The sequence below is a fragment of the Panicum virgatum genome, chromosome 9K (assembly GCF_016808335.1).
Source record: "Panicum virgatum strain AP13 chromosome 9K, P.virgatum_v5, whole genome shotgun sequence".
NCBI lineage: Eukaryota > Viridiplantae > Streptophyta > Magnoliopsida > Poales > Poaceae > Panicum > Panicum virgatum.
Genome location: NC_053144.1, coordinates 22,837,469 through 22,855,054, shown reverse-complemented (window position 1 = coordinate 22,855,054; position 17,586 = coordinate 22,837,469). Strand labels below are relative to the sequence as shown.

The 17,586-nt window shown below is 46.3% G+C and overlaps 1 protein-coding gene across 1 annotated transcript; it reads left to right on the top strand.

Moving 5' to 3' along the window:
• Window positions 1-9,486: 9,486 nt before the first annotated feature.
• On the top strand, window positions 9,487-13,774 carry LOC120650823 (MDIS1-interacting receptor like kinase 2-like). Its single transcript, XM_039928110.1, has 2 exons — window positions 9,487-12,766; window positions 13,003-13,774. The coding sequence occupies exons 1-2, from the start codon at window positions 9,487-9,489 to the stop codon at window positions 13,368-13,370; spliced, it is 3,648 nt and encodes a 1,215-aa protein (XP_039784044.1). The 3' UTR covers window positions 13,371-13,774.
• The last annotated feature ends 3,812 nt before the right edge of the window (window positions 13,775-17,586 follow it).

The following is a 17,586-nucleotide window of genomic DNA, read 5'->3' as shown; positions in this document are numbered from 1 at the left end:
AGTGATAGGCAATCACTCGACTTTTACCGGTCCTATTAGTATAGCATCTAACCCGGACTCAAATCTATTGTTCAAACAGTAGGTACCTAAGATTATGCAACTAGGGTTTTCAATCAACTCCAACAACTTAAATGCACAAATAAATAATGACGATAAGTTGTATAATTTGAAATAATAGGATTATGCTCCGGGGCTTGCCTCTAGAAGTGTCGGTAGGGTTAGTGAATTTTGGCTCTTCCGAATCAAAGTTCGGAGCTTCTGTTAGTTCGACAACGTTGGCCTGAGCTTCAGAAGAAAAATCCCCGTCTGGCTCCTGGGTGAGCTCGTAAGTTCTGTCTGCTAGCGGGGTGACTTCTATATGAAATGCAATATTTGGAAACAATTAGTGAAGTGCTTGAGTATAGCTTTTCTTCACTAAAGAGTAGGAAATCATTTAAACAATACATAAAGAGGTTTTAAATAATTTGTAAAGGCACACATAAGATACAAGAGAATTTTCAAAAGTATGAATTAAAGTTTGGAAAAGAGTTTTGAATTTTTTATAAAATTGGTCATGTGTTATAGAACACATGATTCAAAGCTCCTTTATAGCATAGCTTTAGAATAAAAGTTTTAATTAAAAAGAGCTATTAATAACTTTTATTTTTGGAATTTGCTACACTAGAAAACATTTCAAACTCATCACATCAGATGATAGATCTAATTAAAAGGAACACAACAAAATTAATTTCACATTTTTTTTGATTTTTCTACATTTTCTAGGATTTTGCAAAGTTTACAAGAAAAAGAATAAAAGAGAAAAGGTGTTTTTGCAGAAAAGACCCTGGGAAGTTTTAAATCCCAGCAATTGGGTCCCTGGGTCTGGTCAGAGGGGAGGAAAGGCGTTGACTGGCCGATTTCGGCGACGGCGATCGCCGGCGGCGAGGGTTGAGTGGCCAGGAATGATCAGTGAGTCAAGGCGCACCTGATGGTGTACTTGGAGGCCAGAGAGGGCGAGCGGAGTGGGTTCGTCGGCGTAGAGCAGGATGCAGCGGCGGGGATAAACGACGGCGAGGGGTTTCCAGCAGGGGAGAGGCGAGGAGGAGGGGCGATTTAGCTTCGCGGGGTCACGGCGGAGCTTGCTAGAGGGTTGCGAGGGTCGAAGTGGCTCTGTGGTGACGGATCAACGGCAGACCGAGTTCACCGGAGTTGGGAGGATGGGCGGCGGTGGTGTACGCCGGTGAAGAAGCCCGGCTAGGCTATTTATAGGCCAAGGATGGAGTGGATGAGCACCAAAGGAGGTCCAGGGATGTAGTTGGCAGGAGGAGGAGCGAAAATGGCAACGGCATTTGTCTCTCCTCGGCGGCCGGCGAGGTGGCAGGGAGCGGCGGCGTAGCGCGCATGCGGGAGGCCAGTAGGGGCGGCGTGGTGGCTGCGGGATCCTATGCTCGGCGCGTGGAGGTGGCGAGGCGGTCCGGGGAGGCGGAACTGGGGGCGGCGCCGTGGTTTCGAGCTCGCCGGAGAAAGGAACCAACGGCGGTGAGCTGGGGCGCATGCGTGGAGGAAGGAGAGCTAGCCAGCAAGGGTTGGAGTGGGGCCTCTTGGGGAGGCCGGGTGTCCCTCCAGTCAGCGGCACAGGGCCAAACTGCGACGGTGAACTGACGGCGGCGGCGCAGCAGAGGCTCCAACGATGTCGGAGGTGGAAGAAGGGTAAGGGGGGCCATTTTGCAAATACTGTAAAGTTCAAGGGTTCGACAGAAAACTAAAATTTCCTGCTGATCTCGGGCTCAAATGAAAAAGTGCCCAAAATGAAAGTTGTTCAGTTTTTCAAGATCTACAACTTTCATGTTGTGCAAATTTTCGCTAGATCAAAGGATTTTAAAATATTTTCAAAAATTCAAATGAACTCTATTTAATAAAGGAAAAAAATACTTTTTGGTAGCAATTTCATCACAATTTTGGACTAAAATGCAATAAAGCTGTCAAAATCATGATTACAAATATTTTGCAAGAAAACCCTTCACAATTTTGAAAATACTTCCTAAGTTAAAGCTTTTTGCAAAAAGGGGCTAATAATTTTGTATAATTACATATATGCCCTTAATTTGTACTAAAATTTTTTTAACTAGCAAACAAAGATAAACACACAATTGCACATATTATTCTATGTTCTATCATAGTAGACATCTAAAGTGTCACAATTTTCATAGTGCACCTATTTGATGTCATAAATTTTTATATTTTTCTTTATAATTTTAGTCAAATTTTACTATGATTTGACTCTCTAAAATTTTTAGAATCACTTATAATTTGGAATGGATGGAGTACTAACTAGACCTCTCCCTGTCCATATTGTTGTTCAGGCGCCCTGACCAGGATCGATCTGGTCACACGCTTGCATGTGATTCCTAGGCCGCCGATCCCTGCTTTCCTGGCTACCTGCTCGCCCCCTTTGCGTTGACTCGCCGCAAAATCTGATGCTACACCTACACGTATGTACCACATTATTACCACTAGTCACAATTGACCGCCCGGGATATCATCTCCTAAATACTAGCAGTACTAAGGGCAGTCTCAGTAGCGGTTTCATGAGGAGTTTTATGACATTAAATACCATCAATTTTGCTGACATGGCAAGGAAAGAGAAGGATGTAGTTTCATGGAATATGAGGAGAGTTTCATCACCATAAAACTCATCTGACACAATTATCTAGTTCTCAGTCTAGATATCTGTGCTCATAAACTCCCACTAAGACTGACCACAAATATCTAAACTGGAAACTAGGTAACCATGACAGATGAGTTTTATGGTGATGAAACACATCCCATAAAACTCTATCACTCTCTCTCCTTACAAAATTGATAGTATTTAATACCATGAAACCCTCTATGAAACCTCACTGAGACCGGCTTAAATTTGTCTCCGCAGGAAACTGAGGGCCAGGGAGTAGGGCCCAAGAATGAGCTTGGTCATTCGTGATTTCTGTTGAGTTCGCACGCTAGATTAGCATATCGCTGCTGACTGCTTGACTCACATGTACGTATTTAGTTCCTTTGACGAAAATTTTTTGAAAGAGAATTTTACTATTTTGGAATATTAAATAAAATCTATTTACAAAACTTTTTGCACGGATGGATTGTAAATCGCGAGATAAATCTAATAAGTGTATGTAATCCATAATTAATGAATGATTAATATACCATCACTATTACAAATTATAGATTAAATAGGCTTATTAAATTCGTCTCGCGATTTGCAACTCATATGTGTAAAAAAATTTATAAATAAATTTTATTTAATAATTTATGCATGTGTCTAAATATTCAATGCGACGGATTTTAGAGTAATTTTTTTAATCTAAACAACGCCAGACATCACAGTCCACGTGATTACGCGGTCTTTCCAGTCCAGGAGCCCGTGTTTGCTTCTTCTTTTTTAATTTGGAGATGAGTCAGATGCAATGACTTTTTCGAGCCCGAAGACAGCGATGGAGGTGCTGAATTGAGTATACATGGCATATTTTCTTTCATGTTTCGCTAGGCGCCAAAGGAAAGGTGATGTAGATGTAGAAGGGGATTTGGTCGGGGGTTTGCAAGCAAAGTGAGCTCACGGTAGCGTGAAAACAACAATAGATCAGAGCAAGACCGGCCCGGCCGCAGGCCGCGGCTAGCTAGCTAGCTTGACCGGGGAACAGTGGCGGAGCTTTGTAAGGGCCAAAGGGGGCCATGCCCCTGACTTTGCAAATTCTACACTAGATGAACAGTGATTTTGACACTATTCATTACTGTAGCGAAAGGCGGGCCCCCTCTCATTCTTCTGAGATTAGAGATCAAGCTCCGCCAGTGCCGGGGAATGCGGTGCGGTGGACGTGCAAGTTAGGTTCACTGGATCACTGGCTCTAGATAGAACGCTATGAACCGAAACAAATTCATGTGCTGAACATACACACATCCTCCCATCATTTGATCAGTTGGCCATTAGGCTCACCGACGTCCACGTACCTGCTTGATGTAGTTTTTGCTTTTGTCGATGTAGGAAATCTTTAGGACAGCCCTTCCCAATCCTCCTAGCAGCTGCTTGATTGGTAGCATGTGCTTAGACCAGTTTTAATGGAGAGAAGGATGAGGTTGAGATATGAGGAGAGTTTCATCACCATAAAATTCAACTGTCACAGTTATCTAGTTTTCAATTTAAGTAATTGTGCTTATAAAACTTCCACCGAAATTGACCTTAGAATAGAATGTCTTGAGGCCTAATGGGTCCTCCCTTTATATAGTGCTGCTATATGCATTAGAGGATCTCCCTTAGATGTGTTGCTTCTAGAGGACCTCGAATTAAGTTCTTTCCAATCAAGATGGCTTTGTCCAATAACAACTACTACATTCGTTCCAAATTATAGTTCGTTTGACTTTTTTGACTCTAAATTTGACCATTCATCTTATTCAAAAAATTGTGCAAATGTTGTCAAATTTAAATCATTTTTGAAAATCTTGTATCGATAAAGCAACCCACAATAAAAAAAAGTGACATTTCGCACAAATTTTTAAATAAGACGAGCGGTTAAATTTGGGGTCAACAAGTCAAATGACCTATAATTTAAAAGAGATAGAGTATATATTAGCAGTTCTCACTAGTAAGAACTAAACTGCTTTTTTCCTTTTAGCACACAGTCCGTCAATTGCTTTCACACTTAAAAGTATTCACATGATCAATCCAACAGTGCACACGCGGCTGACCAAGAAACGGAAAGAAGCTACGAGGTGGGCTTCGCAATCCACCCTGTAGGGTCTATTTGCCAATGCAGCATAGGGGGATTCAGAAGAATAGGATGGAGGAGAGCGAAGCGATCTAGAACCAGTGCATGGCTACTAGTAGGAATGGAAGAAGTTTGGTGTTTGGTGATTGATGACGAGAAGTAAATTGGCTTTAGTAAGAACTAAGATCTTGTTTGTTTTCAAGGTTTTTTTTTTAAGTTCCTGTCACATAAAAAAGAATCTTACTATTTTGGAGTATCAAATAAAATTTGTTTATAAACTTTTTTTGACAGCTAAGTGCTAATTCGCGAGATGAATCTAATGAGTCTAATTAATCCATAATTTGCTACAACGATACTACAGTAACCATCTGCTAATTATGAATTAATATACCTCATTAGATTCGTCTCGCAGTTTAGCCCTAGGGTTCTGCAGTTAGTTTTATAATTAATCTTTATTTAATACTTTTAAATACTAAAATTCTCTTTGATGTGACATAGACTAAAGTTTAGCCTCTAGAACTAAACAACTCTTAAATTGCCTTTTTTCTTTAAGCACACAATCCATCAACTGCTTTCACACTTAAAGTATTCACATGATCAATCCAACAGTGCACATGCGGCTGACCTGCAGAGCCTGTTTGCCAATGCAGAATAGGGGGATTCAGAAGAATAGGATGGAGGAGAGCGAGGTGATCTAGAACCCGTGCAAGGCTACTAGTAGGAATGGAAGAAGTTTGGTGTTTGGTGACTGATGACGAGAAGTAAATCTGACAAGAGAAAGGGACCGAGGGAAACCGCACATGCATGGTCCATTGACCCGCGGATGAGGGGTCGCGAGCCGCGTCGTTTTGGATCGTCCTGACCGGTCGCGAGCGCCGCCGCAGCACCGCGGTCCCGCTCCGTACGCCACCCGCGAGGGTGCTGAGTGGTCGCCTCGCCCCCCAGCCGCCGCCGCCGGCGGTCACGTCGGCACGCGGCGCGGCCGCTGCTGGCTGCCGGTCTCACGTTCAGATTCGCGACCCGGGCAGAAGCCAATCATATTAATTTATATAAAAAATTAATTAAAATTTAAATGTTCAATGTAAATTTGGAAACCGGGGTCAGGCCCTGCCCGCCCCCGTCTCCGCCCCTGCCAGCACCGGCCCGCGAGCGAGCGCGTGCAGGGGGCGGCATAGATACTCTTTTTTTTTCACCTACTCGTAGGATTTTGACGATGCAAATAAGAGAGAGAAATGTGAGAGAAAAATACGCAGTGCCACTCTCTTGTTAGATCTGTTATTACAAAATAAAAAAACCCACCCCACAATGGATGTGCTCGACCGCCTCCTCATGTTTTTATCCATTTGGAATCTCAAAATGTAGTTTCCGTTGAAATTAAATTCCTTTAAAGTACAATCATGTTTAAAAGATTCTGCCAGAACAATCAACGATGAGAGCATAACGACAACCTCCTGAAAAGATTTTACTACAAAATGGTTAAAAAGCCTACGATGGAACGAACATGACTCGACTATCCTGGCCCAATATTGCTCTGCATCAACGAAAACAAACGGAATCCGTTGAGTGCGTAGGAAGATGAGTCCCCCCCCCCCCCCCCCCCTCTACCAACAAAACTAATAAGCAGAGAACTACTTGTTGGAGGTATCTTAAAATCCAAGTGGGCTGGCTTTTGCAATTATCCCAAGCATACATAAACCAACTTGGGTCACTGTTCAATCTCACTAAAAAAGTTGACCTGCATATACGCAGTCATGCAGTGGAGGTCGGAAGGACAGACAAAAGATAAGTCCAACTAATACTCTCGCCTAGCCGGCGCCGTTTTCCCCTTTGTTGGCATGTGCTTAACGACACCAGAAAGGCAGAAAACAAAGGGCAGTTGATTAATAGTACTAAGGACAACTCTAGCAATAGTTTGTAAATCAGACTATCTAATAGATGTTAAATAGAGTCTGCCTCTATTTTTTTAGAGGCGTTCAAATTTGCTTCAACCCCAATAATAGTCTTCGATTCTAAATTATAATAGAGGGTTACTGGAGACCGGAATTGAAAGTGAAGGAGGAGATTTGGAGACCTCCCAAAAATAAAAGGCCTACTAGAGGATTTATTGGAGTGTATTTTCTTTTAGCACTCTAAATTTAGGATAAGAGGCTATTTAGATGATCCGTTGAAGTTGCTCTAATCCTTCCTTCATACACACACATCAAGCACCCGTCTTTTTGTCGAGGTTACTAGCACATCATTAATTGCTAGCAGAAAACGACCAAAATACCCTTGATCATGCATCCCCAAAAGTCAATTGGAATAAACTAACTGCGTGACATATGACATCTATCATATATGAGCTGTACACAGTACACACCTGAATTTTTGTAGGCATGCTAGGAACAATATTGGCACCAATAATAAGCACGTATGTGGTAGCTTAATTATAGGGAGTGATTGGTTGCACAACTCCTATCAATCTGTCCAGCCCTAAAAAAATGTACTCCTATCCTATCCAGCACCAAGAAATTGTTACAACTGACTACAAGCGAGAGCCACTGCTGGTATGCTGAACGCCGACAGGCACGACAAAGGATGGAAGAAGGATGGCTCCAACAAGGGGCCGGGCACCCGTAGCAGCAGACTTCCAGTGGTAGACGATGTGTCTGGTGATAGTGATGCGTAGTGGTAATTTTATCAATTTCGAGAATCTGCTGACTCAGTCCCTCGAAGGTGCTGATAGTGGTGTGAGTGAGTGAGCGAGCGTTTGTGAGTGTCTGCGTATTTATAGGGCCACTATAATTTACGATCAACCGTAGGGACCCATTCCATACTGTCGATGCTTGTTTTCCATTTGTAGAAATTTTTTTGTCGTTTTCTGATTAATTTTTTTAAAAAAATACAAGAAAAATTTTGGAGACCAAAAAACATTTCAAGCAAAATAGGAGAGCAGAAAAAAATTTCAAGAAAAAAAATTGGAGAGCAGAAAATTTTCAAGAAAAAATTTTTTATTCAAAAAATTTGTGCAAAAATCAATTGAAAAAATTACATCAAAAAATTTGAGGAAGAAAATTTTTTATTTAGATTATAAAAAATAAAGAAAAAAGAAAAAAATTCTTCTTTTTTCCTCCTCTCTTCTTATCCATTCGCCCCACTGTCCCAGGCTCCCAGCGCCTTCCTCGCGTCCTCCATCGCCGTCCTCGCGCCGCCCGCCCCTCTTCCTCCCACCAAGCAGCGCCGCGCCGCCTCGTCCTCCGGCCGCCCGCGCCTCCATCTCCTTCCTCGCGCCGCCCGCCCCTCCATCGCCTTCCTCGCGCCGCCTGCCCCTCTTCCTCCCACCAAGCAGCGCCGTGCCGCCTCATCCTCCGACCGCCCGCGCCTCCGACCGCCGGCCGCCCGCGCCACCGCGAGATCCGGCCGTCACCGCGAGGTCCGGCCGGCCACAAGCTTCCCCCGGCGGTCGGAGGCGTCGCCGGCCCCAGAGCTCCCCAGCGCCGCCGCCGCATCGCTCGCTGGGGAGCGCCGTCGGCCCCAGCGCTCGCCTCGCCTGGATCCAGAAGGAGAAAGAGAAAAGGAGACAGAGGAGGAAGGGAGTGGGTGAGAAGGAGGGGGGGATCACGTGAGTGGGATATGCGCCGCAGGAGAGAAGATATGTTAGCACGTGGGTCCACCATGTGCTGCGGTGGAAAAAATCGACCGGGAGGAAGGAAACTTGCGGTCAAGTGTAAACTCAGCATCGGGGTATTTATACTGTGTTTCGAAAAAAAATCTATATGTGCTTTCAACCTAAACATTAATCTATGGCTCCCTTATCACTAGCGGAGTCTTGGACATGAAACTGAAAAAGAAAACAAACATTAATTATGCTATGGATGACCACACAGATATAACAAATATCATGACCGAAGAGAAACTAAGAAAGAAAAGTTTGCGCAAGCCACTAATTTAGTAGATAACTAGGGTCGCCATACGCATGGACAAAAATATATATGGATGGAATGATAGCGTGGGGGTAAATCTTAGATTGAATAGCACTGAAGGATTTTTTTTTATGGAATTCACCCATGGAATTGGCTCATTTATTAGAGACAGTTCCTTCCGACACAGAAGCGTGCCGTTTTTGGATAACCACCCACGATAAATTGTCGCGATCGCCCCATTGATGCGCTCATCTACTAGTTGGAATGGGATCGAAGTCGATGAACTCACAAGGGTAATGGTAAATTTTGAATTTTTCTTTGGGAGGAGAGAGCCTAATCTTTTCCTGTTTTATAATCAAGACTCCTTTCGGCATGTATTAAATGGATAAGCCGGCAGATTCGTTGTAAGAGAAAAGTAATGCGCAAAAATTATATGGCAGACTGATTGTGAGAGAAAGTACTGCACAATAAGCCGGAAGAAGAGCCGCCGAACGCTGTGCAAGACTTAGAAAACGATATTATTCACAAAAAATAAAAAGAATAACGATTTTCCGGCATGGACGGACTGCCATCACACAGGCTGTCGCCTGGGATCCGTACTTGACCGAAAATTCAGGGCGCCCACAGTCCTTTCTCCCATTCACTCCGCTTCCCGTCCGCGCCAAGCCAAATCCCACATGTGCTCGCTAGTCAACCCAACCCGTTGACCGCCGCGCCGCAAGCCAACCACCAGCCGGCCGGCCGGCCGCGAGCTCAAACACCACCACGCGCTACCCCACGCCGCCCCCCCCCCCCGGCCCCCACACGCACGGCCGCGCCGCGCTCCGCTCTACCGCCCGGCCCGGCCAATGCCGACACCACCGCCCGCCGCCGCGCGCCTCCTCCTCGCGGCCGCACTCCTCGTCGCCCTCGCCCTCGCCGCCAATGCCGCGACGCCGCCGCCGTCGCCGGCCGCCGCGCTGCTGGCGTGGAAGTCGAGCCTGGGCGACCCGCCAGCGCTGTCCACCTGGGCGGACGCCGCCTCGCTCTGCACCCGCTGGGTCGGGGTCGCCTGCGACGCCGCCGGCCGCGTCGCCTCGCTCCGGCTCCGCGGCCTCGGCCTCGCCGGCGGCCTGGGCGCGCTCGACGCCGCCGCGTTCCCGGGCCTCACCGCCCTCGACCTCAACGGCAACAACCTGGCCGGCCCCATCCCGGCGTCGCTCTCCCGCCTGCGCGCGCTGGACACGCTCGACCTGGGCAGCAACGGGCTCAACGGCACCATCCCGCCGCAGCTCGGCGACCTCTCCGGCCTCGTCGACCTCCGCCTCTACAACAACAACCTCGCCGGCGCCATCCCGCACCAGCTGAGCAAGCTTCCCGGGATCGTCCACCTCGACCTGGGCTCCAACTACCTGACCAACCCGGACAAGTTCGACCCCATGCCCACCGTCGCCTTCCTCTCGCTCTACCTCAACAACCTCAACGGCAGCTTCCCGGAGTTCGTGCTCCGCAGCGGCAACGTCACCTACCTCGACCTCTCGCAGAACGGGTACTCAGGCCCCATACCGGACGTGCTGCCGGAGCGGCTGCCCAGCCTGCGGTGGCTCAACCTGTCAGCCAACACGTTCTCCGGCCGGATCCCAGCGTCGTTCGCGAGGCTGACGAGGCTCCAGGACCTGCACGTTGGTGGCAACAACCTCACCGGCGGCGTCCCGGACTTCTTCGGGTCCATGCCGCAGCTGAGGGTCCTTGAGCTCGGCGGCAACCCGCTCGGCGGGCCGCTCCCGCGGGTTCTTGGCCGGCTCAAGGTGCTGCAGCACCTCGACGTGAAGAATGCCGAGCTGATCTCCACTCTGCCGCCGGAGCTGGGCAGCCTCAGCAACCTCGTCTTCGTCGACCTATCCGGCAACCACCTCTCCGGGAGCTTGCCGGCGTCATTCGCCGGGATGCAGAAGATGCGTGAGTTCGGGATATCGTCGAACAATCTCTCCGGCGAGATCCCTGGAAGGCTGTTCGCGAGCTGGCCGGGGCTCATATCCTTCCAAGTGCAGACCAATTCGCTGACCGGCAAGATTCCGCCGGAGGTAGGCAAGGCGACGAAGCTGAAATTCCTGTACCTCTTTGGCAACAACCTCACCGGCTCTATCCCGCTGGAGCTCGGCGAGCTGGCGAACCTGACCGAGCTGGATTTGTCGGTGAACTTGCTCACCGGACCGATACCCAGCTCGATTGGCAATCTCAAGCAGCTCACGCGGCTGGCGCTCTTCTTCAACGGGCTCACCGGCAAGATCCCGCCGGAGATCGGCAACATGACGGCGCTGCAAGTCTTGGACGTCAACACCAACCATCTGGAAGGAGAGCTGCCTTCCACCATCTCATCGCTGAGGAACCTCCAGTACCTGGCATTGTTCGACAACAATTTGAGTGGCACAATCCCACCGGACCTCGGCGAAGGGCTGGCACTGACCGATGTGAGCTTCGCCAACAACAGTTTCTCCGGAGAGCTGCCACGGAGACTCTGCGAAGGTCTCGCGCTGCAGAACTTCACGGCGAACCACAACAACTTCGGCGGCGAGCTGCCGCCGTGCCTGAAGAACTGCTCCGATCTGCACCGTGTGCGGCTGGAGGGGAACCACTTCACCGGCGACATCTCGGAGGCGTTTGGGGTGCACCCCAACATGGACTACCTCGATGTCTCTGGGAACAAGCTGACCGGCCGGCTTTCAGATGATTGGGGGCAATGCATCAACATCACTCGCCTGCACATGGATGGCAACCGCATATCAGGCGGAATTCCGGTGGCTTTTGGGAGCATGACACGCTTGCAGGACCTCAGCTTGGCTGCAAATAACTTGACAGGAGCAATTCCCACCGAGCTGGGTGGTCTCAGCTTTTTGTTCAACCTCAATCTGAGCCATAATTCCTTTTCCGGGCCGATTCCGACAAGTTCGGGCAACAATTCCAAACTGCAGAAAGTTGATTTGTCAGGGAACATGCTTAACGGGACCATACCAGTGGGCATTGGCAATCTTGGTTCACTGACCTATCTTGATTTGAGCAAGAACAAGTTGGCAGGGCACATACCAAGTGAGCTCGGTAACCTGGTTCAGCTGCAAATTGTGCTTGATTTGAGCAGCAACTCCATGTCTGGTCCTATCCCTTCAAATCTTGAGAAGCTGATGAACCTACAGAAACTGAATTTGTCACACAATGAGCTCAGCGGTTCAATTCCATCAGGTTTCTCTCGCATGTCGAGCCTAGAAACGGTTGATTTCTCTTACAATCAGCTCACTGGTGAGATACCGTCAGGCAATGCTTTTCAGAACTCCTCGGCTGAGGCTTACATCGGGAATCTGGGGCTTTGCGGAAATTTGCAAGGCATTCCTTCTTGCGACCACAGCGCCTCTTCAGGGCATCACAAGAGAACAGTCATTGAAATAGTTCTCTCAGTAGTCGGAGCAGTGTTGCTGGCAGCCATTGTTGCTTACCTTATCCTAGCATGCAGAAGGAGACCCAAGGAGCAGAAAGTGTTGGAGGCGAGCACATGTGATCCTTATGAATCCATGATATGGGAAAAGGAGGGAAAATTCACGTTCCTCGACATCGTGAACGCCACTGACAATTTCAATGAATCCTTCTGCATTGGGAAAGGTGGGTTTGGGAGCGTCTACAAGGCCGAACTCGCCAGTGGGCAGGTTGTGGCCGTGAAGCGCTTCCATGTCGCTGAGACAGGAGACATATCGGAAGTGAGCAAGAAGAGCTTTGAGAATGAGATCAAGGCATTGACAGAGGTCCGCCACCGGAACATTGTCAAGCTCCATGGCTTCTGCACAAGTGGTGACTACATGTACCTAGTGTATGAATACCTGGAAAGGGGAAGCTTGGGCAAGACATTGTATAGTGAGGAAGGCAAGAAGAAGCTTGACTGGGGTATGAGGGTGAAGGTGGTCCAAGGGGTTGCCCATGCTTTGGCCTACCTGCACCATGACTGCAACCCAGCAATTGTTCACCGGGACATCACCGTGAACAACATCTTGCTTGAATCAGAATTCGAGCCGCGGTTATCTGATTTTGGCACGGCAAAGCTTCTTGGTTCTGCCTCCACAAACTGGACTTCTGTAGCAGGATCGTATGGCTACATGGCTCCAGGTTAAACTCGCATCTATTTCCATGTAGCATACATTGTTGTGAATTTGATTTACAAATATTACATCTGATCTGAACTATTAAGTACTTTAGTAACAATAAGATACCTCCAAGTGCTGAAAAATAATATCACACAAATCAAAATTTCAGATATTGTTCATTCTAATTCAGACACTTTGATAGATAACATTTTGTGATGCAGCACACTAACTTGTGGCAGCTCTGATTTACTCTTGCAGAATTGGTATACACAATGAGGGTCACAGAGAAATGTGATGTGTACAGCTTTGGAGTTGTTACTCTAGAGGTGATGATGGGGAAGCATCCTGGTGACCTCTTAACCTCCCTGCCAGCTATCTCTGCTTCAAAAAAGGATGACCTATTACTCCAGGACATACTAGACCAGAGGTTAGATCCTCCAACGGGAGAGCTTGCAGAAGAAATTGTGTTTGTCGTGAAAATTGCGCTGGCTTGCACACGGGCAAATCCTGAATCACGGCCTTCCATGCGATCAGTGGCTCAAGAGATATCAGCTCATACTCAGGCATGTCTTTCTGAACTGTTCCGACAGATCACAGTGAGCAAGCTAACAGATTACAAGAAGTAATGTTTTCCTGTGCAAAGGTGTGCAGCTCAACAAGTTAAATTGAATGATGCACTCATGCACAAGTTGCACAGCTATTGTTTTTGAAGAATGCTGTTTGAGAGGAGTAAGTTTCTCTCAGTTTTAATGCCAAAGACAAGAGTTAGAAAAGTATATTGGTATAACTGGTTCGTAGGTAGTGAGCTCATTCTGAAGATTGTCAATGGCAAAAAAGTAATTATTGAAAGTTAGCATACTTCAAATTCGTTGTGCTTTGTTCTTTTTCCACCCATCAAGGGATAAACATGTAACTGTAAGATAGTAGAAAAGGAAGAACTGTAAGAAAAGTGTTCTCAAACCAGTTTCCTTTTTCTTCTCGATGTGAGTGAGAAGAGTTCTCTGAATGAATAACGAATTTATATGAGGCACTGCTTGAATAGCTTCGAGTAAATATTGCATAAAAAATTCCATGTAACAGATGCTGATGGATGCAGCAACCAAATATTATTAGGAATTAAGGAATACTTATTAGAAATTCCTATATAACAGTTGACTGTAATTCTTTTGGACTTCTTCTCAATACCACATTTTACTACGAAGACAGCAAATGTCCTACCATACTTGAGGAGTGAGAAACAGATTGTATTACATGAATAGTGGAGAACTTAGCATACCTTCATTCTTCAATTTGTGCTGTAGAAAATATAGCTGCAGAGGTGATCATTGACTCATTGTTTCCTTTTGAAAGAAATCAATCGATATGCTGCAACTTTAGCATAATCTTATTTCTCTTAATGAAAAGCGTGCTAAGGCGCGTTTGTAACTTCAGCATAATCTTGTACTGTATGCGATCAACAAAGAAAACTGAAGACCTTTACTTTGCATCCCAAACTATAGCCAACATACATCATCTGCAAACATGGCACCAGTGCAAGGAATGACCGAAGACATGCGCCCTCCCCAAGTGATGCAACCACACAATGTTCGGGAGCATGACAAGCTTGCAGCAACTCAGTTTGGCTGGCCATGAACATGTAATTCTTGGACTGAATACATATGTTGTTTGTGATTCTTGTTAATCTCCACGTCTATTTTGATTCACTTAATGAAAACCAATGTTTTGCAGTTTTCCATGTAACAAATGCTGATGGATACAGCAACCAAATATTATTAGGAATTAAGGAATATTTATGCTGATGAATACAGCAACCAAATAATTCTTGGACTGAATACCTATGTTGTTTGAACCCTCTTGTTAATCTCCACGTCTATTTTGATTCACTTAATGAAAACCAATGTTTTGCAGTTTTCCGTTTGAATTTTGTTCTTTCCTTTGTGCTGGGATTTGGCAATATGTGGATGACCATGGACCACAAGTCCTAGTTGGGGATTTTCTTGTGTTTTGGCCTGTTTTGGCCTCTGCTTCCGAGGGAGATTTAGAGTATGGTGTCTAGGACATAGCGAACATCACGCATGACCATCTACTGATCTACATGATCCAACCCACGAGCTCCTAAAAATGTCTACTTTTTTCTCACCTTCATAACATCAGCCTTCCAAAATGTGGCAATTTTTTTGAGGAAAACTTGACTGATTTGTTGGAATATATTTTTTTTGAACGTGTTGACAGCCAAAATTGGCACTAACCTGTCTGACCGGTATGACCGAGCGGTCTGACCGGTCAAGTCACTGTGGCCTGTCCGGCAGGGGCCGACCGGTCTGACCGGTAGATCCGACCGGTCTGACCGGTCCAGGTAGAGTCCGAGTACAACTAGAGATTTTTATAGATTTAGATCTGTAAACAGGATTTCTTGCGGGATAAGTCCACCCCACCCTATAAATATAAAGGGTCACGGCCGATTAGAGCATCCAATCGAACAAAATCAATACAAATTCTACTTTTTATCCTCTTCTCCAAACCCTAACTTTTCCAACCCCCTCTGCTGTTCTTCCCTCGTCTCCGTGACGTTTGAAGGCGTTCTAGGTGGCCTGCCGATCCTAGAACAACCCTACGTGCGCCTACCCTGACGGGGTCCCTCCCGGGTTCGCGTTCGTCGGCCGTCGCCGATTCTCACCGGCGACCGGTCTGACCGGTTCCTTAGACCGGTCTGACCGCTCCACGCAGAAAGAGCTGCATTGGGCTCTTTCTCGCGCCGCACGATCTAGTGCGTTCGTGTGTTGACCGAGATTTGCGTCAACATACTTTTTGGCGACTCCGCTGGGGAAGAAAGATCTTGGTTAATAGAACCGATCTAATCTACTCTAAAGAAGATGGGCTCCAACACAGAAATCGACAAGGAGAACATCATCCCTTCATATGAGCATCTTCCGGAGGACGTTCGTTTGCTGCTGGAGGAGCGCAAGAAGAAGCGTGATGAAGAAGATCTACAAGCGGCGCTTGCGAGCATCAAGGTCGGTCGAGGTGGCAAGGTCACCAAGATCAAAGAGATCGACTTTACTTCTACTTCCTCGGATGCATCCACTGAGGTAACACCTGCTGCAACTGCTCCACCTTCTGGTGTTACTATGGAACAAATTCAGAAATTGTTAGCTGAGCGTGATGTTTATTGGGTTAATTGACTTAGCTCTAAGGAAAGGGAATCGGCTGGTAAGAAACCAGAATCAGCCGATGAACCTCCATCTGTTTCTACTTCTGAATTTTATGTTCCTCAACCATCGGCAGTATCTCCTACGAGTCAACCTCAATATGGGATGCCGATAAATTATTTCAGTGGTCAAACTGTTACACCCACATACACTGATCCTATTATGAGTATTCCTGGTTTGGCCAACATTAGCCAAACGAACGAGATTGTTCAGTACACACCACCAGAAATCTCCAGGAATTCAGTGCCACACCCCGGTCCTATCTCCGACGAGATGTTCGACTGATATGTGCAGCGTTGGCAAAACCGGCAGAGACCGGTCAGACCGGTATATCAGCCCGGTCAGACCGGTTCCCCCCAACCGGTCCGACCGGTCCATCTGGTCAGTTTGTTTCAAACCAGCGAGAGGTATCTACATCCACACAGCCAAATTCTTCAAGTAATTTTGATAAAATGCTTACTGATTATAAAAATGATTTGGCTAATCTGCTTAGAGAAAGTTTTGGAGTGGATGTTAGAAGCAAAACCCGCACATACCAAAAGCCGTATCCTACTTCGTTTGATTCGGTTGCATACCCTGCTGGTTTTATGTTGCCTGAGTTTGTTAAATTCAGTGGGGAGGATACTAGGAGTACGTTTGAGCATATTAGTTAGTATCTTGCCCAATTAGGAGAAGCTGGTTCAATAAACGAGTTGAAAGTGCATTTATTTTCTTTATCTCTAACTGGAACCGCTTTCTCATGGTTTTCATCTTTGGCACCTAATTCTATTGGCTCATGGGAACAGTTAGAGCAGAAGTTCCACGAGCACTTTTTCTGTGGGCATGATGAGCTTAAATTGTCTCACTTAACATCGGTTAGACAATCGCGTGATGAATCTGTCAATGATTATATAAGACGATTCTATGATACAAAAAACCGATGCTTTAGTGTGAATATTGCAGAAAAGGATTTAGCTGATTTGGCTTTCAATGGCTTGTGCTCTCATATTAAAGAAAGATTAGAGGGCTATGATTTCTTTACCGTTACTCAGGTGCATCAAAGAGCTTTGGCTATAGAAAGCCGCAACAAAGAACCTCAAGAGTCTCAAAGACATCATCGTTCTAGTGTGCATACTTTAGAATGCAATTCAAATTGTTCGGACGATGAATCTAATGATGTGTATGCTGCTGAGTTTGCTTGGCCATCTCAAGCTAAACCATTTACTTGTTCTGCTCTTAAGCCGATTCAGAAAAATCGGCAAGATGAAAATTTACTTTTGATGTATCCAAGTGCGAAAGGATATTTGATGGGTTATATAGTATTGGATACGTCAAAATGTCACATACTCTACCGCCGCCTGAAGAGTTGAAGCGGCGAGCATATTGCAAGTTTCATAATACTTTTTCACATGCTACTAATGATTGCAATATGTTACGTAGACAAATTCAATCGGCCATTAATGAAGGACGATTGATTCTTTCTAATATGCAAATTGATCAGACTCCTTTCCCGGTACATATGTTGGAATTGAAAAATCCTAAAGTGCTAGTTCGGCCGAGTCAAGCCGAATCAACCAAGGGGAAGAATGTAGTTATTGGTGATGAAAGACCTGAAAAGAAGCTGACACAGGAGATCCCTCAAGGTGCAAAAACA